This window comes from Cricetulus griseus, chromosome 7 (genome assembly GCF_003668045.3).
Source record: "Cricetulus griseus strain 17A/GY chromosome 7, alternate assembly CriGri-PICRH-1.0, whole genome shotgun sequence".
Classification (NCBI taxonomy): domain Eukaryota; kingdom Metazoa; phylum Chordata; class Mammalia; order Rodentia; family Cricetidae; genus Cricetulus; species Cricetulus griseus.
Genome location: NC_048600.1, coordinates 36251839 through 36278230, shown reverse-complemented (window position 1 = coordinate 36278230; position 26392 = coordinate 36251839). Strand labels below are relative to the sequence as shown.

The window sequence follows — 26392 nt, the reverse complement described above, 5'->3', positions numbered from 1 at the left end:
AATGGCGCCCCCAGGTGGTGCAGGCAAGCTCCCATAAATTCAGAGTGAAGCTGGTATGATGGTACCAGCTGAGGACCAGGGCTGATCTGGGACCTGAGGGCCAATGACTACCATTTGATCCCACCTGCAGCCTGGACTCACTTAGTGAGAACAAGATCGGGGACGAGGGTGTGTCGAAGCTCTCAGCCACCTTTACTCAGCTCAAGGTCCTGGAGACACTCAAGTGAGTAAAATGGGCCTGCCTCCCTCACTGCTTCAGCGTTTATCATCTGCCCTCCACCCTGCCATTCACTCACTCTGTTCTGGGTCATCACACACTCTCCTCTTCAGCCATTGATCATCCATTCAGTCTTCTTGCTCGTGTGTGTGTGTGTGTGTGTGTGTGTGTGTGTGTGTGTGTGTGTGTGAGCAGCACCACCCATCTCTTTTAAGACAGGGTATCTCTCTGGTTTGGAACTTACCAGTTAAGCCAGGTTAGCCATCCAGTGAGCCCCAGAGTTCCAGTCTCCACCTCACCCGTGCTGGTATTACAAGCACGCACCATCATGCCTAGATTTCTATGTGGGTTCTGGAGATTGAATATGTCTTCATGCTTTTAAGACAAGCACTTTACTGAGCTTTTTCTCCAGTCCCCATTTATTGGATTAGTGAACTAATACTTAAAGAACCCTTGCTATCACAGACAATAGTTGGAGACCCAAAAGGTCCTGCTTCCAGACCTCAGGCATCTTCACATACAATAAACCAGAAGCAAATAAATAATTGGATCATAATTATAATACAGTGAGCTGAGACCATATGATAACTGGGAGTTTAAGGCCAGCCTGAATAACCAGTCCCAAGAAAATAACAAGTGGGGGGAAAGCTGCCAGGGTAGCTTAGCTAGTGAAGGTGGCTGCTGCCAAGCTTGACAATCTGAGGTCCATCCTCAGGACCCACACGGCAGAAGAAAAGAACTGACTCCTGCATGTTGTCCTCTGACCTCCACACACACTACAAAAGAGAAAGAGAAAAAAACTGCATTAAAATAAAATACACCATAATAAAAGTTTAATGAATGAAAACTACACTGGGTTGTTGGAAGGGAAAGGACAGATTAAGATTTAGCAGTAAAACATCTGGTAACTTTAAAATGTTTATTTATTTATTTAAATGGTTCTGGGCTTGGGAAGTTAAGGTAGAATGAGTATGAGGGGGACAGACAGGGTTTCCCACTGAACCTGCATTGTAACTTCAGCAGCTCAGTGGCACACACCTGGGATCCCAGCACTGGAGACTGCAGCAGGAGGATCTTGAGTTTAAAGCCAGCCTGGGCTACAAAAGATGACACAGATGGTGAAGGCACCTCCAAGTTTTACACCTAGAAACCTGAGTTTGGTCTCATGTAAAAGCGTGTCAATGCAAAAACACTGCTCTTATCCTAAAAGCAGTTAAGAGGTTTTTTTGGGAGCCATTTTGAGTGACCAGTGCTCCGGAACTCAGATTTAGATTACCTATAGGTAATCTAAATGTTCCAACATGGAAGCAGTTCCATGGAGTTTTGCAGAACAAAGAAAGTCATAAATTAAGGCAAGGTTAAAATAGGTTGGTGGTGTGTGTGTGTGTGTGTGTGTGTGTGTGTGTGTGTGTGTGTGTATTCAAGTGAACACCTTCAATCCCAGCACTCGGGTGAATCTATGAGTTTGAGGCTAGCCTGGTCTACAGAGCAAGTTCCAAGACAGCCAAGGCTATATACCGAGAAACCCTGCTTCAAAACACAACACAAAACAAAACAAATAAACAAACAAACATTGGTGGGTACATCCGAGACGCAGGTACATTAAGACGAGGGAAGCTTTTCTATAGGCCCAAGATGTTGTATGTATGAAAAGAGTCTTAGGTTTTGGATTGGTGGAGGCTAGTGGTCTGTTAAGTTAATAGATTCCAAGAAGTTTCTATCTGTTAGCCACAGGATGTTTGTTCTGACACAGGGGTGAGCAAGGAGTGGCTGTTCCCATGGTTTTCCCACTGCCTTCCTATCACTGCAGCTCTAATCTGCCATCAGTCTCTGCAGACACAGCTTCTCTCCAGGAGTTCTCATTCACAACTCCACAAAGTTGTCCTCTGCCACATGCGCACTATGGCAGCACACCCCTTCACATATACACAACCACCACCACGATGACTTCAAAATTTAAATGCACTAGCAATACAGCAATGGTAGGGCACTCGTCTAGCATGAATAAGGCCCTCCATTCAATTCCCACAACAAAACAAACAAAATAAAACTCCATGTGATAAGCCAAGGTAAGAAGCTTTAAGTGTCCCAACGATTCATGTGGCAATTTCATTGACATACAGTGTAGATGTTGCCATAATTCACAATGGCCTAGGTGTACCACAAGATAGATTTCCCTCCCTCCCCCCCTTCCTCACACCTTTTTATTCCTGGACATGTACACATTTATTGAGCACCTACTGTGTGCAGTTAGAGGGCTAGAAAACAGTCCGAGGGGAAAGGGTCACTATCAAATCAGAGAGCAGGTAGAGGAGGGGAGCACTCTTTCTCTAACATCTACCTCTCGCCCCACCACCCACCCTCTCTTTACAAATATAAAACCTTATTTGTAAGTGGTTCCTGTGGGTCCATCCACACGACCAATGATCCTCTCTGAGGCTGGCTATCACAGGTTTGTAGCTACAGGTCCCCTGTGGGGTAGTGTATTTCTAGCCTCATGATAGAGGCCAATGGGAAAGGGAGAGCCTTCCACCCCTGAACTGTTTCCTCCCTGTGTCCTGTAGCCTGTCCCAGAACAGCATCACTGATGTGGGTGCCTGCAAGCTTGCAGAAGCCCTGCCGGCCCTGGCCAAGTCCCTCCTAAGGTTGAGGTGAGTGGGGTGTCCCGAACTGAGTGGGCTGGTGAGATGGGGGACAGGAAGATGGTCCCCTCTTGCTGTGCAAGGTCTTTGTGTCACCAGGTGGTTCATTGGCCTGGAATGAGTTGAATATCACCAGAACCTGGGGGCAAGTTGCTTACTTGTTCCAAGCCTTTATTTTCTCATCTGGATAATAAGAATTGTGTCAGTGGACCACATGTCGTACCCCAGTCTGTCTCTAGTGGACAGCAGCTGGCTGTCCCTTACCCATCTTACCCTCTAGAGGAGAGCCGGACTGGAGCCCTGCAGCGCTGGCTTCTGAGTGGTCCATCACCCTTCCAGTCTGTGCTTACACTGCCACCTCCTGGTAGGCCTCGGTGTAGCAGCTCCAACTTTTCAGCAGTGTTTGATGAGGTACTAGAGATGGGAATTGAGCTTGCACCAGAGTCCCAGTCATTCAACTCAGCACTAGTAGCTCTTCGATAGCCACTTGGGAGAGAATTCCTTCCCCCAAGTCATGTTCTAGGAAAGACAACTCTTGTCCATCTCTACTGAGACAGCAACTCCTACATCCATCCAATCAGGTCCTCTGTGCGGATGATCAGGCTGTCCACTGCACAGTTCATAGTGTGCGTACACTTGGTGCCAGCCTAACTCCCTAAAGTTGCACTAAGTGCACATTATTCCCTAACTTAAACCATGGGATGTCCTTGATTTCCAGTTGCATACTAAGATAGAGAGCACAGACATAAGGTATTTTAAGACAGTGATTTATTCTAGGAAGAGAATTGGCATGTCCCAGGAGAGTACAATGGGAGTGTCACCAGCTTATTTCCGAGAGCAGGGGTGCTGTGACATGGTGAGACATGCCCTGTGTGGGAAAATAGAGATAAGAAGCTCTATAGGGCAGCAGGCACAATGGCCTCAAAGCAGGGAAGAGGATGGGTTTTCAGGGGCAGAAGGGCTCCTGAGGTGACGGAAGCTTCCTCAGGATGGAAGGATGGGAGGTGAGACAAGAGGATGGAGGTCAGGAAAGTCCAGATCACACAGACCCACAGGTGCTTGTGGGTCAGGCAGGCTCACTAACTAGTATTGTCACTGTCACAAAATACCTAACAAAGACATAGGAAGGAAGGGAGGGAGAGAGGGAGGGAGGGAGGGAGAAAGGAGGGAAGGAGGGAAGGAAGGAAGGAGGAAAGGAAGAAAGGAAGGAAGGAAGGAAGGAAGGAAGGAAGGAAGGAAGGAAGGAAGGAAGGAAGGAAGAGTTACTAGGGTTCACAGTCTGAGGGTGAAGGCCATCATGGCGGGGACACATCGCCTCTGTGGTCAAGAAGCAGAGACCAATGAATGTTGATGTTCAGCTCACTTTCTCCTTTCTAATTTTTTAAAATATTATTTTGTATTTTATGTGCACAGGTGTTCTGTCTGTGCATACACCTGTGAGCCAAATGCAGCAGTACCTGCAGAGGCCAGAAGAGGGTGTCAGATCTCTTGGGACTGGAGTTACAGATGGCTTATTGCTATCTCTTAATACAAAATACATTCATTCATTCCAACTTCAAAGTCCCCAGAGTCTTAGCAGTTTCCAGATTTTCTTCTTCCCATGGCCAACACAGGTCACCCCTCCTGTGGTGTCTTACATGGCCCTCAGTGGTTTCCGTGAATGTGTCACACTGTGAGACCCTGGTTAACATTTAGTTCACTGCATAACCTAGCAAGAGCCCACCTGCTCTCCCTACAGTACCCCTGGGCACTGGGTACCCCTCCTGTCCATTTTACAAATGAACAAGATCATGTGTAGGGGAATCAAGTGAACTGCCCAGATAGAAAGAGGCATGTCTTTGAACCTAGGAAGTTGTTCTCCTTGGAGTTTCCAAATGCTTTGGGCTGGAAAACACCTCTCCTCCTCCCCTCCTCTCCTCTCCTCTCCTCTCCTCTCCTCCTCCCCTCCCCTCCCTCTCCCTCTCCTCTCCTCTCCTCTCCTCTCTCTCCTCTCCTCTCTCTCTCTCTCTCTCTCCTCTCTCTCTCTCTCTCTCTCTCTCTCTCTCTCTCTCTCCCAACCCTGTATGTACACAATGCACATATATGTGGGTGTGTGTTACTAGGGATGGAGCCCAGAGCTACTTCATGTATACCAGACAAGTACTTTATACTGAGGTTTAACCCCAGCCTTCTTTTAACTTTCTATTTTGAGGGGCTGCAGGAAAGGGCACTGACGGCAGAGGACCTAGGTTCAATTTCTAGCTTCCACATGTGGCTCACAACCAACTTTTCTATTTTGAGACAGAGTCTTGTATATCTCAGGCTGGCCTGAATTTGTAATCCCTCTGCCTCAGTTTCCTAAGTAACTAGAATTACAGGCCTAAACCATCAAGCAGTATACAACTTCCTGTCCATGCTGTAGCTTCTTGAACTCACCATGGAACTACAGATAAGTGGCCTCAACTCTCTGGGCCTCAATTAGTCCATATGTAAAATGGGACAGTAGGGCCTGCCTGCTCATGTTGTCAGAGTGCTTGCCTAGCATGTATGAGGCCCATACATGGATTCATTCCATCCCCATCACTGCATAAACTGGGGGTGATGGCAATCCTAGTGGTCAGAAGGTGGAGGCAGGAGAATCAGGAGTTCAAAGTCATCTTTGACTACATATCAAGTTCCAGGACAGCTTGGGGATACATGGGACTTTGTAGACAGACAGGCAGATAAAATGGAGCCGTCATCTCAGTTGCGTGTGGATCCCACCTGGCCCTGAGATGGCCCAGCACCCCAAACCCTCTTCCTTCCTCTGTCACCGGCAGCTTGTACAATAACTGCATCTGTGACGTGGGAGCCAAGAGCCTGGCACAAGTGCTTCCTGACATGGTGTCTCTGCGGGTGATGGAGTGAGTGTGGGTTTCAGTGGCACCTGGGGAGGCAGAGGGTCTCCCACCTACCTCATGGGGAGGGTTGGGATGGGAGTAGCCAGGCCTCAGGATCGGCCTCTCTCTTCAGTGTCCAGTTCAACAAGTTCACAGCTGCCGGTGCCCAGCAGCTGGCCTCCAGCCTTCAGAAGTGCCCTCAAGTGGAAACATTGGCGTAAGTTGCATTGCCCCTGGGTTGGAGATCTGTGTGTGAGTCTAGAATTCAAATCCTACCCCTACCTAGCAGTGTATGAGCCTGGGCTGGCAGGGGATTTGCCTGCAGGCTTAGCATCTTTATCTCTGGAAGGATGTGGTATCTGCAGAGAAGACTTGAGATGGTCGTGTTAATCAAGATATAGAAAGAAGTTTTTGTGGGTTAGGGTCTCGTGTAGCCCAAGTACAGCCCAAGTTGGCCTGTAACTCACTATGTAGCCAAGGATGACCCTCTTGCCTCTATCTCCCAAGTGCTGAAATTAAAGCATGCTCTACCTATCCAATCCCGCATGGCAATGGGATCAAATCAGGACTTGGTGAATGCTAGGCAAGGAGTCCAACCCCAAGCCATGTTCCCAGGCCTAAACTTTTAGGATACTGTTACCACATAAAACATTCAATAAATATTTCATCAGGATTAACCATATGAATTTGCTTAATCCAATCATTCTTAGAACATAACAATAGCAATTTCATATAGTTAGACCCATTTTTTTACTTGTTTTTAAAGCAGCATTGCACTTGAACTCATGATCCCCCTGCCTCAGCCTCCCAAGTGCTGGTACTATAGACACATGTACTGTGCCCAGCTTTAAACTTATTCTTATTAAGCCACTGTGATGTCTGATGTCCAGGCCCCTTTGCTCTTCAGATGGCTTTGATCTGTACATGTGTGCCCATCTTCTCAGTTAGTGGCATCTCTAGATTCCTTTCTCACTGTGACAATAACTCCTGGCATAAGCAACGAAAAGGAGGAAAAGGGCATTTGGGCTCCGTCTCATTCACTGTGGTGGGAAGTTGGTTGTAGGAGTTTGTGCCTGCCACTGTTCACATGCTGGCAGGTAGCAGCTAGCTGCCAGAAGCGGCCTGGCTGTTGCCTTCAAAGGTCCACCCACAGTGACCTACTTCTGCCAGGTCCCACCTCCTAAAGATTCACAGCCTTCAAACTAGTGTCCCAGTCCGGGGGTGAGGGGGAAGGCATTTAAAACGTGAGCCTGTAGGGGACAGAGCATACTGAAATCACAATAGGATTCACTTTACAGCTAAAGAGAATGTGGCAAAGTAGACCTATTCAAGGTCATACAGCATGTCAGAATGGAAAGGGAGTCTCCTAGCATCCTGTTAACCCATGCTGGTCTGTATGGTGCCAGGTGGGGTGTGGTTAAGGCTCTACACAGAGTGGGAGATGGGGCTGTGGGTAGCTTGCCCTGGGGAGTCCTGGCTGTCTTCCCTCTAACCTGGCCTTGGGGTCCCATGTTCCCTCTACAGAATGTGGACACCCACTATCCCCTTTGGGGTTCAGGAACACTTGCAGCATCTGGATGCCCGTATCAGCCTGAGATGACCCTGATGTGCCCTGGACAAGGTAACCATGTTAGGACTACAGAAGGGAGAACCACAGGGATATCTGGGTCAGTATCTATGTGGGGTGGGGCCAAGGGCATCAAGCATGGTTGGTTGGGTGTCTGGGTCTATGTGTCATCTGGAGCTATACTGTCTCCAAATTGGCAGGTGTCCTCCAGACTTTGGGGACTTGGGCCAAGGAACTTCCCTGAGGTCAGCCTTAAAGACTGGGGACAGATGGGCTGAGCCAGTCACCTCTAATCCCTATCTTGGTATTGGGAAGTCCTTCTTTTGAAACTTTAAGTCTTTCTTGTTGCTGTTTCTCTTGGATTCATCTTCATAGGGAATTAATACATTTCCTGCCAGCAACATGAAGACAATTGTCCCCTAGCCCTTGTGTTTGTCCACTCTCTCCCCTGACCTGTGCTGCAGTTGTCCTCCAGCCCCTCCTTCAGTCCCCCACATCCTGACACCCCATCCTCTGCTGTCAAGGCTGCTCCGTGGAAGCTCATTGACTTGCCCGTGTTTCTTGATACCCCACAGCATGTACTCTGGGACACTGACCACGCTGGACCTTGTACTGGGTACTGTGGATTCAACTCTTCTGTGGGCCATATGCCATGAGTCAGCCTCTGGTCACCCTGCCCCTGAAGGCTCAGAGTTGGGCTCTGCCTAGAAGGAGAATGGACATATGTCTTGATCTTCTTCCCACGAGAAGCTCCAGGCTCTTACGGTGCCAGGTAGGAAGCCAGCCCCATTCAGTGGCTGTGAGCACTGGCAGACGGGCCCGGAGCTGTATTCAGCAGGTTCACCCAGGATGCGGAAGGCCTTCTCTTTGACAATCCAGGCCAGCATGAGGAACTGAAGTAGCCAAGCACCTGCCTGACCAGGCCAGTGCCAGCCTGGTGAAAAGGTACTTCTTCCCTGGCACTCCTCTGACAGGGCCTGCTGGGTGCTCTGAAGACTCTAGGGTAGCCCTGGCCTGCAGACTTCTAAATGGGACAGGGACTCTATGGCAGCTCTTTCTACTTGTGACTCTGTTTCCACAAACTTTCAGTCAAGGCTGAGCCAGGCCTGACCAAGACCATGGACATGAACCAAGAGCCAGGGAATGGTAGACTACAGGACAGGAAGGCTGCAGCTGGGAGATGCTCTGCCTTCTTCATACACTCACTACATTTTAAAATGCATCAGCTACTCTCACTGCGGCTCTGGGGTTTGGTTTATCCCACAAGTTCCATCTGGGGATACCTTCTGTCCTAGTTATCTAATGCAAACCAAACTATCCAAACCACAATAACTTAAAACAGCCCATACTTCTATTCTGCCCTGACCCCTGCCCTTCAGGCAGGCTCAGACGAGATGGCTCACCTGCCACCAACCCTCTGAGTCAACTGGGGCAGCTAAAGCTGAGCTGGAAATCATCTGAAGGCTTCCTCACTCATGTCTGGAATGTGACATGGGTTGCTGGCTGGGAGCCCTGAGTCCTTAATGGGACAGCTGGCTGGGGACTTCTCCAAGGGAATCTGGCTTGCCTTCCTCATAGCACTGTGTCTGTATCATAGGGTGGCTACCCAGTGCGGGAGAACAGAGACAGAAAGTGAGGAGACTTGGGCCATTAGAGACTGTGCTCTGCTCATCACAGCCCCCATCCCTCCGAGTCTGCATAGCATTCCTTCCACCACACCCTGCAGTGCAGAGCATGCCCAGAGCCTATGTGCACACCAGACAGTCCAGCTCTGCCCAGACCCCGCATCTTCTGCAAGGATCTTCGTAGCTTCTAAGAATCAGTGGAAAGTTATTATTCCGGAGTCTAAAGGGCAGAAGCCGTGACCACTGTACAAGTGGAGTGTTCTCCTCTTCTACTGCCTCGCTGCATCCTGGGAGCAGTTCTGTAGCCAAGTTTTTTGGCCTTAGCTGCTGCTAGCCAAAAGGGGCAGGCAGCACCAGCGCTGCTGTTCTTGTTTTCCCTGGGGGGGGCGCCACCTTTGAGGTCAAGCATCATTGATCCCTCCATCAGGACAATGATAGCTTGCTTTCTTGCCTTGGCAGAGGGAGCACCTGCATGGCTCCAGCATGCCAGCTCTGATGCCAATAGGACTGGCCCACATCCCAGTAAGTGGGAACTGGGCTAGAGGGCCTAGGGGGGGTGGTCTGCATGGCTGCTTGGGGGTGATTCTTGGAGTCAGGTCCAGCTGCCGAGGGCATCTGTGCTGAGGCATCAGGCTCAGGGGTGGCACATGGAAGTTCCATGTGTGTGGTCACAGGGGACAGCACTGAGGCATGCTCCAAGACAGGTATCTGCTGTGCCTGCCTGTACCTCTGCCATTGGTCTGTCTGGAGATGTCAAAAGTATCTCTCCTTACTCTGCCGAGGCCTGTCACTCATTAATGGGCTGATTATGTAAGGCACTCAGTAGAGTGCCAGGGACACAGAAAATGCTCAACAAACCTCACTGGTTCTAGATCCTGTGTGCTGGGCAGAATCTTAAGCCCTCTGGCTCCTAAAGGGAGGTAGCTTAGGTGTGTGACACCAACTCTTGGCTGAGTTGCTCGGTCACATGTTCCATCTCATCCTATATGTAGCCAAGTGTATTCTGTGCCTTAGCCTCCCCATCTGTAAAATGGGCAGAGCCATAGAATCCTCTTCACTGATTATGTAAAGATTCAATGTGAAAACAAAAATATATTAATAAAACTGGTCAGCAAAATTGGGTAAAGCAAGCCCAATGCTATGAGCTTGATTCCCAGGACCCACATGTAGAAGAGAGAGCCAACTCCTATGTTGTTTTCTGAAAGTTTCTGTACACCATGTATATACTGGAGCTAAGAGTTGTTATGGGCCTCCATGTCAGTGCTGGGAACAGATGTCAGGTTCCCCACAAAGGTAGCAAGCACTCTTAATCACTGAGCCATCTCTCCAGTCTACAAAATAAAATAAATAAGTAAATAAAACATAAAATTTTAAGAGTTGAAAGCAACGCCTGGCACAGGGTTCTGTTGCCCTCTTCTGGACTCGGTGAGCACCGCATACACTTGATAAACATAAATATACACAGGCAAAATATACATATAAAATAAATAAATCTTGAAAAAAAAGGTCATGTGTGGTGGCACACACATTTAATCCCAGCACTTGGAAAGCTGAGGCAGGAGGATCTCTGTGAGTTCAAGGCCAGCCTGGTTTACATTGTGAGACTTAACACAGCTCAGTGCAGGGGCTCTCATCCTTCCTTTCACCCTGTGTTTCATTCCTGTCTCCACCTGGCATGTTTTTCCCCCCCCCGACCTGTGTGAGTCCTAAAGGACTCCATGGTTCCTTATGGGCAGATTATCAGTTTCTTATCCCTCTGCACCCCACTCTCCAACTCCACCTCAATATTCTCTTTTGCTGTCTGCATGTCTAGGATGTGAGCCCTGGGGGAAGCAAAGGGTTTGTCTGCTTTGATGACCCCTCTGCCCTCTTAGACCCATTCAGGTGCCTGAGCATAGTAGGTGCTCAGTAAGTGTAGGATGGATGGCCAATCCTCAGCACAGTTACACACTTAGTCATTGTGTAACTGTGCACTGAGGACACGCGGGTGAACGAGGCTCCTGTGCTGGTAGTCTTGCACCTTAGCAAATTTAAGATGCCTCCTGGACAGAGCAGCCAGGTGTGTCTGGCCAGGCTGTGCACTGCACAAAGGCTCCTGGACACATGAGGGTTGCCCATTAGTGGAGCCTGGAGTAGAGCTGCATCAGTGTAGAAGAGAAGCTCTTAGTAAGTAGCATGCTGTCATCTCAAGAGGTGGATAAGCTGTGGTTCCCATGTTAGAAACTTGGCATTTATAGGAAGGCCACAGCTTGGCTGTGGCCTTTTGAAGGATCTCTGTGGATATTGGGCACAGTGTGCTAGAATAGGCTGCCAACCCCACTTGTGATTCAAGAAGCAGTTCTGGGGGAATCATGCATGCAGTACATTTTCAATCCTAGCCCCTCTTCAGCCCTTGACTTCCTTCCAGGCCTCTCTCCCAGAGAGTATGTCTCTCTTCCTGGTGTATATGACTGTCCTCAGAGCCAAAATAACTGCACCCCATTGCAAAAGGATTATTCCATCATAAAGAGTCAGGGAGCATCACAGGATCCTCCCATGAGTATCCAATCACTCCCATTTGTGGTATGCAAAGGTACCCTAATTGCACATGACTTCAGGAGGGGCTAGAGATATACTCTAGACTAGAGAAGACTAGGGAAGAAGGCTCCATATTTTTATGGGTTTCAGAGACAGGGTCCAATGTAGCCCAGGATGACCTTGAACTTCTGAACTTCCTGCTTTCACTTTTGAACTTCTCATTCTTATGTCTCTGCCTCTGGAATGGGATTATAGGTACATACCACTGTGCCTGCTTTATGTGCTGTTGGGGCCCAAGGCTTTGTGCAAACCAGGTAAGGATTCTATCAAGTGAGGTACATTCCCAGCTTTTCCCCCATTCTTTATTTTTTTTAAGGCAAAGTCTCACTGTGTAGCCCTGGCTGGCTTGGAACACACTTTGTAGACCTGTTTAGCCTAGAACTCATAGATACCTACCTCCTCTGCTTCCTGAGTGCTGGGATTAAATGTGTGCACCACTACACCCAGTCCCTTCCTTGTTCATGGAGGTATATGATATGCTCTGTGTGTGGGACCCAGGCCCAAGTTCCCCAGGATCCCCTATCTCCCCTACTACCCCAGCCACCAGTAACTCAGGCTTTCAGAGGGTGGAAGGAGGCGGCCTCTCTAGAGTGAGTTCCCTATCCCTGCTGCATCTCCACATTGGACCATCTGACTTTTTTTGCACTTTTTTGTGAACTGTCAGCCGTAATGCCCCCTTTCCAAAATTCAAAACAAACAACAAAAACAGCAACCGGGGCCAGGCAGTTGTGGTGCACGCCTTTAATCCCAGCACTCAGGAGGTAGAGGCAGGTGGATCTCTGTGAATTAGAGGCCAGTCTGGTCTACAGAGCAAGTGCCAGGATAGGCTGCAAAGCTATACAGAGGAACCCTGTCTCAAAAAACCAAACCAAAACCCAGCAACCAGACAAAGACAAGAGGGGTTGGAATTGCTTACATTTTTTTAATGAAATAAGTCAGCCTCTAAGTATTGCTTTTACAGGTTTATGGAAATCAAGTATCTACATCACTCACACTCTCCACACCACTCACACTTCCAAAAATAGACTTCTAGCCAGAGACAGCCTTCCCCAGCACAGCATCTCAGTTCTGTCAACCTGGAGAGACTAACCCCCGCTCTGGGCCTTGGCATGTCCCTCTTCAGAGTGACTCCCTGAAACTGTGTTCAACAATTTTGGGGCTGAAGCCTACCCAGGCTTAAGGCTCAACTGCATTAAACAACGCTGGAGAGGGTGGCCTAAGTATGAGTCTGTTTGCACCCCACTTCAGCTCTCCGTGTCCTTTCCAGAGGTTAAGTGGGGGAGGCAGGTGCAGTTGGGGGTGAAGTGCAGAGAGGTGACCTCTGGCTGGGTTCCTGTAAACATCCATCACAAAGGCAGAGAGTCACAAGCCAGATCCAGGAGTCTGAGAACTGGGTGGTAGGTGAGGTCTTTGGAGCCCTTCTCGTTCCTGTAGGGCCTGGCAACTCTCCCATCTTGGCACTGGGTCCCCACCTCTTCTGGTACACTCCTGGGTTGGGGCAGGAACCCTGTTGTTGGCACAAGCAGGCCTAACCAAGAAGAAAAATAACAATCATCAACACAGGCCACTGTACCACTGGCCTGGGGGTGCCTCCCTGGCGCTCGGGTGGGGCAAGGAAGCCTCGCTCTGATCCTTAAGGTCTAGGACTCCCCAGAAGCCTCATGCTCAGGCTGCAGATGCTTTTTTCCTTTCTCTTTGCTGAGCAAGCATTCTACCAACTGAGCTACATTCCTAGCTCCCTATAGCTTTTATCCCCATGTTCTTATTAATAAATTTGTTTCCCTTCTGAGATCCTGGGGAACCAGGGTAGTTTTCCATGGGAGAGGAGGGCTGTCCAGGTGATCAGGAGCTGGAGAGAGATGCTGGGGCTGGAGGAGGAGCTCAGCCATGAGGGAGGGCAAGCAGGGGCAGCTGAGCAAGCCCTGGGGAGTGGGCAGTACCTCCTATCTCATCCAGGAGGCACTATGCTTACAGGAAGGGTCACTCTATGCAGCTTGTCAACTCTGTGTCTCCACTTGGTTCCTCTTCCCATGATACAGCATCACTTGTAAGTTCTGGCCCTGTGGCAGGTTCTCTCCTCCAGTCCCTTCAATCCCATGTTTAGTCGTCACCAGCATCTCTCCAACAGTGAGGCCCAGGTCCCCGTCCTTTTAGCCCCCTCAGATTCTTCCCTCTACAAACACCACTGATCATCAGATGGAATGATCACTGTATGTGAAACATGCATGTGTACTGCTGGGTAACATCCAGGCTGTGTGAGGCTACCACAGGCATCACATATTTAGTAGTAGCCCTGGCCTCCAACCAGCAAAAGCTGGTAGCACCTCCAGTCACCGTGGCTATTAAAACTGTTGCCCACCTATTTCCATGAGCCACTAAGCAGGCATAACCATCTCCATCAGGAACTGTGCCTCTCCCCATTTTATAGGTTGCAAAACACAGGCTCAAAGAAGCAGGGTGAGTTTCCTACAGTTACGCAAGTAGAGCAGGCAGAGCTGGCATGTACTGGTAACAAATGGGGACAATCACAATCTGGGTGCCACCACACCCGGCACTCTTGTCACATGACTTGCTCCTTCCTTCCACCTACCTTCCCCAGCCCTGGGTGCCTTGGTCCTGCTTCCAGAGAATGCCTGGCCCCGGCTACAAGAACAGGGTTGCTAATATCTTCCTCAGCAAACTGCTTCTCACCAGGGACTGCCAGGAAGGTAGTGTACCAACACCCCGACCCCCTCACCAGTACCTGGGGCAACATGAGGCATGTCCTATGCCTCTCTGGCTCTGGGGGCTTCTGAGCAGGATTGAGCCCAAGACTACAATGGTAGCCTGTTCAGTACCAACCTGTTCCACCTTGCTGGCCTCACTTCCCACTCTCCACATGGAGTTCCTGAGATCTCCACCCTCCTTACCAGCCCACGACAGATTAAAGACATCAAGACTCAGAAGATGTAAGATATTTGTTGAAAGATGCTCAGCTTAGAAGTACTGACATCTGCCCAGGTGTGGTGCCCTGGCCCCGTGATTCCTGCACTAGGAAGCTAAGGCCAAAGAATGGCAGGTTAGAGGCCAGCCTGGGCTACAGAGCAAGGAGAGTGAGTTTGAAGCCAGGCTGAGCCATCTAGTATAAGTCAACGATGGGACAAGGTGTGGGCATGGATGGAGGTCCACACAGGGTTGTGCTCACAGGAAGGGCACCCATGGGGAGACTAGGCTCAGCTGTCTCCTTAGTTCTGAACAGGATAGGGGTGGGAGCCCCAGGCTAAAGTTTCTCCCATCCTCTGCCAGACTCACCTACTAAAGGCCAACTGAGGACATAATCTACCATGGCTCAGGAACCTTCCCTAGTTTCCACTGACTGCCCATAGGCAGGCCCTCCACCCCTTGGCCCCCTCCCACCTGCCCACCTGCCCATAGAACATGTGGGAAGCAGTGGCTATAGCTTCATCGGACCTTCTAGAAAGACTTTCTAGACTCTTGTCTCATCACACCAGAGCCCACTGGTAGCTGCTCTGCCCTCCAAGGAACCCTGGGGGAGACATGGTGCTGTTGAAAGCCTTCACGTTCAGGAGCCTAAAGTGTAGTAATTTACTGAGATTCACCATCCTGGACGTCTGCTGCAGGAATGCCTCAGCCAGGCAGGAGGAGCCACCTAAGGGCTTCACTCCTTGCCCGTCCTTGTGACTACAGTCTCAGCAGCTGCTGGCCTGACTGACCCTGCTGTCCCACACCTTGCCATACGTTTTAGTGGATACTGCCAACTCCCAAGACACCTGCTGAGTCTCTTAGCTACAACCAATGATGACAGGTGCCTATTCACACAAGTTCCTCTCCTTTCAAAGCATTTTTTAACTCTTAAAAGTCAATTTAAGGACTGGAAAGATGGTTCAGTGGCTAAGAGCACTTGCTGCTCTTGCAGGGCACCCAGGTTGTGTTCCCAGAACCCACATGGTGCTTCACAACTGCCTAAATTCAGTTCCAGAGAATCAGTCTTCTTGGAGCTATAGATTTGGCACTTCTCTTACAGACAGCCTTCTAGAACCCCACTGTGCATCCTTCTTTCTCCACCTACCCGGGTGCTGTGCAGACACCCGGGATCTCTTTGCTGGGGGCAGACTGTGCAGCAGGAGACCATCTGGCTCATGGGCAAGGGTGTGGTAGCAATCTGGCCACCTCTCTGGCAGCTGAAAGGACAGAAGAGGAGAGAAGCTTCCTTTCTCCACATGGGTCAGTCTGTGCTGACAGGCAGCTTCTTGGGCCTGAATTTCAACCCCACATTGGCTGTGAGTGCTCATCACAATGGACCAGAATCTACAGTGTGTCTGTCTGCAGCTGTTCCTGACTCCCCTGCATTTGCCTGCCCAACAGTTCCTATGGCTTGTCACACATCACCTGGACATTACTTATTTAGACAGGCTGAGTATCTCCTATCTAGAATACCTGGACCAGGGTGTTTTGGATTCTATAATATTCGAGTACAGTAATGAGATGACCTGGTGACTGATGCAAGTCTAAAATGGCTTTCATCTCCCTGCCATGGCACCAATATGGTGGTCAGAAGACAACCTTCATGAGTCTGGTCTCTCCTTCCACCATGTGTGTCCTGGGGCTCTAGCTTGGCAGCAAGTACCTTTACCTGCTGAGCCATCTCACAAGTCCCAACAATGTATGTTTTTTTAACTCTTTTTTTTTTTCTCCCCAAGATAGAGTTTCACTATGTAGCCTAGGCTAGACTGTAACTCTGATGCTTCTGTTTCAGCCTCCCCAGTGCTGAAATTTAGAAGTACTACCCACTTCACCTTGCCCAATTCAAGAGCATTTTGTTGTTGTTGTTGTTGTTTTGTTTTTCGAGACAGGGTTTCTCTGTGGCTTTGGAGGCTTCCTGGAACTAGCTCTTGTAGACCATGCTGGTCTCCAACTCACAGAGATCCACCTGCCTCTGCCTCCTGAGTGCTAGGATTAAAGGCGTGTGCCACCACCACCCGGCTTCAAGAGCATTCTTATTGTTGTTTTGATGTGGGAGTCTCACTATATAGCTGTAGGCTGACCTCAAATTCATGATCCTCTTCCTCAGGCTCCTGTGTACTGGGAATATTGTCATGTGCCACCACAACTAGAAGTCTCAAGGGAAATGTTTATATCATAACTATGGGGGAGGGGGAAACAGAACTTGTCATAACAAAGGTAGTGTGGTAATGTTAAAGAGACAGAAAAGGAAGCCAGTCATCTGCCTCTGTGCCTAGAGCAGAGAAAGGGAAAAAAGCAGGAAGGCCAGGGCATCATGAGCCTGGCTCCTCTGGTACCTTTCAGGAGTCTTCCAGCCCAGCATCTCACTTCAGAAATTCTGGGCAAGTGGGAATGGCTTGAGGACCAATGAGCTCCCTCATAGCTGGGCATCTAAGGTGAGTCACTGAACTGCCCCAAGCCTCAGTTTCCCTCACATCTAATGAGCCCTTCCCAGACAACATCACAAGGTGACGCTCAGGAGGAAGCTATGAAGATGTGGGAGGGGCACCCAGTTCTAACCTCCCAGTCAAGCCTCCTACCAGGCAGGAAGCCTGAGACCTAGGATGACAGCTGCAAGGACACCAGCATCAGTGGGTACCAAGCATCACCACCTCAGGCTGTTTTGCAGGAGGTTCACAATGATGCTCTCTACTGGTTACTGGTGCCAGAAGAGCAAGGCATCCCAGGAAAGGGGGAAGGCTTCTGGGTCTAACATACCACATGGTGCTGCATACAACTGTACATCAGTCACCAATCCATTGAATCACTGCAAGCCCCTATGCAGGTACCATCATTCCTTTTGCACAGAGAAGGAAACCAAGCCATGGGAGAGATGATGTTACTTGTCTAAGATGTTGGTAGAAAAGGGACTTGAAACCCCAAATGTGACTGCAAAACCTCTAGGAAACAATTTTAGGGGTCACAAGAGCTGGCTGGAACCACCTCACCTCCATAGCAAACACACATTGCTCTGTAGCTCTTGGTCAAGCCTTACTACTTCTCAGAGAAAATTGCAGTTTGGTGCCAGGAATCTTTATCTAGTAGTAGTAGTTCAGCATATAAAGCCAGTCCCGGCCTTTGCCATTGCTGGCTTTACTACTTGGCCACAGATGTTAATGACTTTGGCACTTATTCTCATGTATGCCAGGAGAGGGTGGCTTCCTTCTCATAGTGACATAGCATTCTTTTAAAAATAGATCCAAACAGTCTGGGGGTGTGCCTCAGCAGGAGGGTGTATGTTTAGGATGTGTGAGACACTTGATTGGATCTCCAAAAACACCCAAAAATAAGTAAAATAAGTCCGGAGGGCCTGGGGCTATAGTTCAGTTGGTAGAGTGCTTTCCCTGTATCCATGAAGCCCTGGATTCCATCCCAGCATTACATAAACTGGGCATTGTGGTGTGTGGTGCACATCTATTAGCATAGAGCAGGTGTAGTGACCCATGACTAAAATCCCAGCATCTGGGAGGTGGAAGCAGCAGATAAGAAGTCCAAGAGCTCCCTTGGCTAAACAGTGAGTACGAAGCCAGCTTGAGTTAGTTACACGTCTCAGAGAAACAAAACCAACCAACCAAAAAAAAAGTCCACATAAAAAGAAGACAAATGAAACACTAAAACTGGTATTATTAAACTTAAACTATAAACGGAAAAACAGTAACTCAGCAGGGGAGAGGCCCAGCTAATAGCACCAAGGTTAACAGGCCTGGCAGCCATGCGACGGGTGATGTGTGCATTTCAAAGCACTGTACCGAGGAGGGACACACTCCTCTGAGGCCTTCCTGCTAAGACTGCATCACTTGAATGGAATCCAGAGCACAAACATTTGACAACCCCAGGCAGAGACAGCCAGACTGGCATCTCAAAAAGTGCCAGTGTCACCAAGATATGGACAGACTGAGGAGCTAGTCCAGAATAAAGAAAGCAGTGGCCTCAAATCCCTCACTTTTATCGTTAAGGACACTCCTGGGACAGATAATAATATGTGAATAAAGCCATGGATCACAGTTCTCCCAGGGTTGGATCCCTGTCACAGTTTCTGATTCCAGCCAGACATGGTGGTACCTACCTGTAATCCCAGTGTAAAGCTGAGGGGAGTGGGGGGGGGGGCAATAGTTGTAGGTCAGCCTTAGTTACAGAAGCAGCCCATCTCAAAAACAATGTTTTGCTGGTTTTGTCAATGGTGCTATAGATACTAAATATGCCCTTGTTTTAGTAAAACTTAGCAAAGTATTCAGAAACAAAGAACATCATGTCAAGGCACTCTCCAATGGTTTAGGACATGACTGTCCACATGTGTATGTGTGTGTTCGTGTACATGCATGTGTATAAACGGAGAAGGATGTGAGCTTGCAGTGAGCACATGAACAGAATGCCTCCGGCAGGCTCTGGTGAAGGGAGCACAGAAGTTCTTCATACTTTTCCTGAAACTTTGTTGTAAGAGTGGAATTTTTAAATTTTTCTACAAGTTTTTTTTGGATGGATTCAGGAAACAAGGAATAAGCATGTAGATGAGATGGGCCTAGAGAGGCTGTGAGCTGGTGCTGGACAGGGGACATGGGGACAGATCTCACAGGAGGCTCTTCTGCTCACTAGTGGCCACTGTGTTGTGCAGGAGACACTACTGTCTTATATGTCCTTGTTCTTCAGACTCCTCACTTTCTGGTCTGCAGTTTCTTTATTTGCAGGGTTGGATTAACTTAGCAGTCAGGAGCCAGAAGATCCCAAGTTTGAGGCCAGTTGCTGCTACATAGTGAGACCCTGTCTCAAAAAAAAAAAAAAAAAAAAAAAAAAAGTCTGTGTCTTTCAATGTGATAATGGTTTCCCAAATGTAGCTGGTGCTCTCTGGAAGGTCCAGGATGAAGGCAGCAGTAATATCTGACAGAAGCCCACCTGTTTGTTTGTTTGTTTGGTTTTTTATCACACTAAACAGATCCCAAGGCTGGGAAGAGAGTATAATGTCGGCCCTGCTTCTCTGGCTGGAATCTCTAGTCTGTGTCAACTCAGAGCCAAGGGCATGGGACCATTGGATTCCCATTGGATTCTCAGCTGGCCTAGAGTCCTTTGCTTCCCAAAGGAATGACCAGAACTGCTGTAGCACTAGGTGTCTCATGGCAGACCAGGGCATGTGCCTGCCTCTCACACCTCTAGATCCTCTTGTCAAGACAATAGCCTTAGCCTCGTTCCTGTTGACCTTCACCCTGACCCAGCTCCACAGGCTACCTATGGGTCTCCCACAACTGGAATCTGAGCACAAGGCTACCCCCATGGAAGTAGTGGGCATCCTAATTGGGCAGTGGCATGTTCAGCTGGGTGTTCTGTTGATAGTATAGGCTACAGTCTGGCAAGAAAGGCCAAGAAAGCAGCTACAGTCCCCAGTTGAGCCACCTGAACCGGCAGTAAGCCAGATTAAGGAGTCAATCACCACCCTTATTCCACAGCCACACTCTACCAGGCTACACATAGTCTACACATCCCCATTCCCAGGCCAGAGACAGTGAGCCTTCCACAATATCTCATATGCCAAGGGAGGTCTAGTAGGTACCTGCCACCTGTTAGGACTCTGAAATAATCAACCAGGCTAAGCTGCCTCTCTAACTTAGTAGATGAGATGTCAGTATCCCCCAACCCCTTCCCCCGCTAAGGTTCCCAGGCTCACACCCAGTCTTCTCCCCAAGCAAGCAAGGAACTTCATCCCTACTCCCCTGGGCCACACTAAACACTCTAGAAACCACTCCCCAGAGCTCCAGAACCAGTGCCCTGGGGACTATGGGCAGCAGGAAAAGTCTCTAGGGCCAGATAGGCAGGCAGGGAGTCAGAGGTAGGGTGTGTGTGTGTGTATGTGTGTGTGTGTGTGTGTGTGTGTGTGTGTGTGTGTGTGTACGCACTTGAGCGTGTACCAATGGGCATATTCCCTGAGTTCACGGAGCTGGTCCTTTTGTTATTCATGGGCCATAAATATTCATGCACAAGGCAGGTGAAGGCAGTTGGCTCCAGACTGCACCTACCTGTCAGTAACAGAGGCTTTATGTTCAAGGGCCAGTTACCATGCAGATGGTCCAACTCTTTGTCCTTACAACAAGGTAGATTTTTATTACCCCTGTTTTATAAAAGAGGCCACTATCATGTGGAGTTAAACAACATCCCCAAAACTGTGGCTAGGCCTGTGACTTGAATCTAGAAAATCTGAATTTAGAGTTACTGCCCTTAACCCTGCCTCTACATCGACTTCTCAAATAAGTGCTCAAGAAACGTATAAGGAACTGTTGGGTTGTGGTGGCTCACACCTTTAATCCCAGCACTCAGGAGGCAGAGATAGGCTGATCTCTGTGAATTTGAGGCCAGCCTGCTCTACAGATCAAGTTCCAAGACAGTCAGGGCTGTTACACAGAGAAACCCTGTCTCAAAAATACCAAAAAAAAAAAAAAAAAAAAAAAAAGAGTATGAGAAGCTGAATTACATGGGGTAAACACAAGACATGGAGGACCCAAGGGACCAAAATGGATGTCCTTTGTTATGTTGACACTGCCTGGCATGTCCTGTGTGCATGCCCTTTGTTAGTGTTTCCTGCCCTGGCTTGTTAGAACGCAGGTGTCATGTGAGCAGGAGAGGAACAAGCATGTTGGGACTCCTCTGCTTATAGAAAGGGGCCAGGAGGTGAGGCTGGGTCATTACACTCCAAGTTGCTACCAGACATCTGGCCAGTACCCTCTGGGTCTGGCTCTTCTGGCTCTGGGACCAAGGTCTTCTAGCTTGGATTGGGGGACACGTAGTATAGTGTGTGGGTTTCATTAGTCTCTATCTCAGGGTGGGGCATTTTCTATATCCTGTATCCTTTCTACCTCCAGGGTCAGGTAAGAGTATCCCAAAGAAATGCTTCTTGGTGTTTCTGCTCAAACAGCATTTGCTTGAAAATATGTCAAAGCATTTGGGTTTTGGTTTTTAGCTTAGAATATGCCAATGTTTTCACTTGGAAGCAGGATTGTTTCTGTTGATATACTAAGAAGATAAAATAAGACTTTTTCCACCACAATACACTGTCTGAGAGTTGACTTGGTTCAGGGACAGAGGTGCAGCTTAGGATCACAGGGCATAGCCTAGACTCGGTGAGGAAAGGAAGGGCAATGCTTGTTGAATGACTACATGAGTGAACACACAGAGGATCTACAACCAGGAGCGACATGTAGTCTCTATTCAGGTTCTGAATGGATCCCAGAGATTCTATCTCTGTTAGGTGTTCCCAGCGTATGTTTGCCCATCTTCACTAGCCTCACCTTGACCAATCCCCTGTCACCTCTGGATAGACCTCTTCACTGCTCCTACTCTTGCCCTTCAGTATATTCTGCTCACGGCTGCCAGTCAGTCATCTTCAGAGAATATGAGACAGATGGACTGTGTCACACCCTGCCTGGGACCTTCACTGGATGCTAACTGATCCTGGCCATGAAGTCTCAGGACCACACTGACTTCTTTACACTTTTGTGTCTCCAGTCTCTTTTTAGCTGCTGAATGTGCCATCCCTCTCCTATCTTGAGACGTGGGCACTAGCAGTTCCTCTGCTCAGACTGCTTTTCTCCAGAGCTCTGTTGGGCTCCCTCTTTCAATCTGGGGCTAAGCTCATATTTTCATCCCTTCAGAGGGGCCTTCTCTGACCCTCTAATTAAAGCAGCCCATCTCTGTTCTCCTCTCCTGGTCATTTCTCACAGAGCAGCTGCCAGAGGCCAGATGCTGTGCAAACAGCAGTGAACACAACAGCAGAGCCCCTAAACTCCTATTTCCTGGTGCCCACTCGTGTTCCTCATCGAAGGCCCGTGTGCCAGGTTCCATCTGTCTTTGCTCACCGAGTACTCAACAAATAGGCATTTGTTCAATGAAAGAACGGATGTCAGGCTGGCAGGAATGCGGAGCAGCTGGCTCGTGCCCTGCCTTGAGCTTGGCTCCTGTGAAGATGTCACTAAACTTAACCAAAGAGGTCTTCAAAAATATCTTTCTTTGTCCCCAAGTATCTCCTGCTTAGTGTGCATTATTTCTACAACAGACAGAGTGTTCTCCAAATCTCACTGTTGAAACCTTGATCCTGAAGTGATTCTGTTGGGAGTGATTAGGTCATGGGGATGGATCGAAGTCCCCTGCAGTGATGGTATTGGGGTGATTAGGTCACAAGGATGGATCCCTCTGGTAGGATTAATGCCCTTTGGAAAACTCCCTCTGGTAGGATTAGTGCCCTTTGGAAAACTATCAGAATGAAATGTTTGCTGTTTAAGCAATGGTATTCTGGAATAGTATCCCAAACTAAGATACCCTCTCATGGCAATGTTGGCAACCAGGTAACAGAGGAGAGGAGGGGCAACTGCCTCCTTTGGGTGAGTGACATTATTGTCTATTGTCTAAAAAGGGACCCCTGCCCACCAGCTCCATATGCCCCTTCATTGTCACTCAGGACCTATGCCCTGCCAGCATTACCCAGCTATAGGGGTACTCGTCCCTATAGCTGGACCCAATAGCTTGCCTATCACAAATGCTCTCTCTCACATAGCCCAGCTGTCCCCTTTGCTTGGGAGACTTTGGCTAGTCTTATTCCTCCCTGGACTCACATTACCTCTAGCTACAACAAAGCTTCTTGGCAGAAGCCCACAAGCAGGTCTTCAGTGCAAAGCATCCTGTGGTTCCTTCTGCTGACCCTACAGTCCCTGGAGGCCTTGCAAATACTGCAGACAAAGCCAGCTGCAGCTCAGAACTGCCTGCCTGTTCTATAGAGGCAGCCTATGGAACTGACAGCCTCTGCAGATCTGAACTGCAGATCAACTCAGGAGCCCTGAAACCTGACTCCAAATACAGCAGCAGATGCACTGCCAAAAGGAAGTGCGGCGGCGGCGTTGTTTGCTGAAGGTTTCCATTCTCCCAGCCTTAGCCCCTGAGTTTAACTAGTCCCTCAGGAGGCCACAGAACAAAAGTGACCAGTGCCTCCTATGACAGCAGTCTATCCTTCTAGGACAAATACGAATTCCCCAAACCCCAAGGTCACCAACAGGACAGGCTGAGACTAGGGGGAGCAGCTGACAGCTCCACCTCAAAAGGTTTTGGTACAAATCTTTCTGCACAGGTCATGGGGGTAAATTGCACGGTTACTTCAAATGTCAATGTAGATCCTGGGTCCCTTTCCTTAGGGGAATCTCTCCAGATTTCACTATTCCTAGCATTTAAGTTAGATCCAAAGGAGGTGGCCAGAGAAATCAGAGGCTTGGGAGAAGGATGTGAATCTGTCCTGAGGACACCACCTTCTCCCTCCCCTGCAATACATCCCCATCTCAAGGGCACTTACGGGCCTCTTCCTGGGGTCTCATCCCGGTCCAGATGGTACCCGCAACTAGTGGCAGTGGCATGATATTGGCGGCTGGTCCAGGCCAAGAGTTGCGGGTGGTGGAGGGCAAGTGGGGAGCAGTAGTCAAGACCTTACTCCAAATATCCATCAAAGACGTCGAGCTCCGAGTCGGCATCGTAAAGGCCAGAGCCGGGATCGGAGAGTACGCCAAGGTCCACCAGCGCCTGGTCCAAGTCCTCGGGCAGAAAGACGAGGCCCACGTTGAGGACGATGTATTCCATGAGGAAGGCGTAGTAGAGGATCAGCACATTGACGAAAAACAAGCCCACGTAGAACATAGAGGGCAGCAGCGGTGGCTGCACGTAGGAGACCAGGGGGCCCAGAGCGTCCAGGTGGGCTGCGACCCGGGCGCCGGGCATGCAGGGGCCGGCGATGGGGACAGCGGCCGGCGATCCCAGCGACCTTAGCCGCTGCGGCGCCCGGGCGGCCGGCGAGGGGGCAGCTCGGCCATCCAGGGGGCGCCCCGGGGCTCTGGAGCGGTAGCGCTGGGCCCCGGGCGGCCTCGGAAGACGCGCCTTGACCCCCGAGATGCTCCGGGCCGGATCACGGCGCCTGGGATCGGGATGCGGGCCACAGGGGCCGCTCGTCCCTCAGGTCCCCCCTAGAAGTGGCCAGGGGTTCTCTCGGTGCACCTCGCTTGAGCTCCCCCGCGACAGCTCAGAGTCGAGGCCGGGTCCCCGCTGTCTTCTCCCCCAGCCGCTCCTCAAGCCAGGTCCGCGCCCCCGCAGGCTCACGGCCCATCGCTGCGGCCCCAGCGTAGCTATGCAGCTTCCCAGCACCGCCTAGCCAGAGGCTCTGCGCTCATTGGCCAGTCGCATACTCACCCACATTTCATTGGCTAGGTCAATGTTCCATGCTCATTGGCTCAAGCTGCAAGGGGGCGGGCACTCCTTTGCTCCGCCCCCTGGGAGGTGCACCAGTCTCTAAATTGCTTTCCTGAAGTTGGCTTTCCTTAGCTTCCCTGCACCTAGTTTTTACGTATTGTGCCTCACATCTTTGGAACCCAGTTTCCCCATTTTAAATGAAGCCAGGGTAGAGAAAGGATGTCGGAAATTCCACTGAAAATCTTAGATATTATCAAGGCACTTTTATTTTATTCTTTTCACGGTAGGGTGCCTCTGACAGCTGATGGGAGATCTGCATTACAGGGTTCCATGACTCCAAATGGAGAGCACCACAGGCCGGTCAAAGCTTCCGCCAGTGAAGTTGCTTGGTGTTTCTTTTTTGTACTTTGTAATCTACGTTTTAAAAATGCTAAGTTAAAAACTAATGCTGAGTAATTGAAAACGTCTGCTCAGATTCCTCTGCTCACAGACGGAGCGGGAGCAGAGGAATCTCCTTAGCGGGATGAGTTTGCCAAAGGTGCCTTACATCGGAAATTAAACAGCAGGGGATCAAAACCAGGGTCTTGTGTGTTCAAGATGTAGGTAGGCAAGAGCTACATCTTCAGTTCTTGAAAACAACAACAACAAAAACCAAGTTCACAGCGGTCCACCTGCCTCTGCCTTCTCTGCTGGGATTAAAGCCTCGGTCACCATATCCAGCCTAACTCCAGCTCTTAATAGGTCTTTAATATAAGGTCACACTTATTTTCACAGAAGCTGGACAAGGCAATGTGCTATGTACCCCTTTCACAGATGAGGAAACTGAGCCCCAGAGAAATGGGTTCTCAAAGCTGCTGAGCCTGGCTATTTGCTTTGGAGGTCAGAATCTGCTCTTGCTCTTTCAGGACTTTTATTGCCTTTCTAGTTCAATTACAGGGGAACCCATTAACTTGGTGCTGGCTTCCATTTCTATAATTCTTGGAAGTAAGGCAAATCAGCATTTATTCACTCTAGCAATATTCATTAAAAACCTACTATGTGTTTTAAATCTTGTCCTGGGCACTGGAAAGAACATTGGCCCCTGACTCAATTCTTTTCTTAGGGCAGTTAATGGGCTACCTCAGGAATTAAATAGCTATGAGCTGTAGAAATGAACACATGAGTGTGTGCTGAGCCTCAAAGTCTTGCTTCCCACAGAGGTCCCCACTTCAAACCTGAGAGGGAAATTCAGGTATGTCTAAGCCCACATAGAAAGCTTGGAGTTTCCTTTCTCTCTTAATGTGTTAGTTTGAGAAATGGCATGGATTTCGGATAAAGACCAAAGGAAACTGCTGAACGTTCATTGTGTTTAGCTTTAGTACATTGCTGTTGACAGAAGCGGATAAAGATACCTGGGCTTGAATCCTGCCCCTGCCACATGTTCAGTGCCTGACCTCTCCATGACTCTATTTCCTGGATTGTAAAATGAGGTTAATAACAGCATCTACCTCATAGGGTGGTGAGAATTAAATAGTAAATCACTTAGGATAGTGGCATATAATATGCACCACCCAATGCCTTTATTTTTTATTTAATTCTTACTCTTGTGATATTGAAGATTGCACCCACAATGAACAAGCCACATTCCTAACTCTCTAAAAAATTGAAAGTTAGGGTCTTCAAAATTACTAGATGTTAAAAGATACTTGCCATGTCCGAAG

At 49.1% G+C, this 26392-nt stretch overlaps 2 protein-coding genes across 3 annotated transcripts in view; one reads left to right on the top strand and one right to left on the bottom strand.

Moving 5' to 3' along the window:
- Ciita (class II major histocompatibility complex transactivator) overlaps positions 1-7317 on the top strand; it is a 49165-nt gene extending 41848 nt beyond the window's left edge. For both annotated transcript variants that reach the window (XM_035447948.1, XM_035447947.1), the window contains exons 14-18: positions 131-223; positions 2782-2868; positions 5658-5741; positions 5851-5934; positions 7242-7317. In XM_035447948.1, the coding sequence (XP_035303839.1) occupies positions 131-223; positions 2782-2868; positions 5658-5741; positions 5851-5934; positions 7242-7317 (424 nt within the window). The remainder of the gene's footprint in view (positions 1-130; positions 224-2781; positions 2869-5657; positions 5742-5850; positions 5935-7241) is intronic.
- Positions 7318-12388: 5071 nt separating this feature from the next.
- Dexi (Dexi homolog) lies at positions 12389-24666 on the bottom strand. The gene is made up of 2 exons (XM_027424799.2): positions 23809-24666; positions 12389-13014 (listed from the first exon to the last, which is right to left on the bottom strand). Exon 1 carries the CDS (start codon positions 24225-24227, stop codon positions 23940-23942), a length of 288 nt encoding a protein of 95 aa, XP_027280600.1. The 5' UTR covers positions 24228-24666; the 3' UTR covers positions 12389-13014; positions 23809-23939.
- Positions 24667-26392: the final 1726 nt, after the last annotated feature.

Bases quoted from the DNA above. Each gene is read 5' to 3' on its own strand.
- Dexi (XM_027424799.2), bottom strand. From the start codon at position 24,227: ATGCCCGGCGCCCGGGTCGCAGCCCACCTGGACGCTCTGGGCCCCCTG.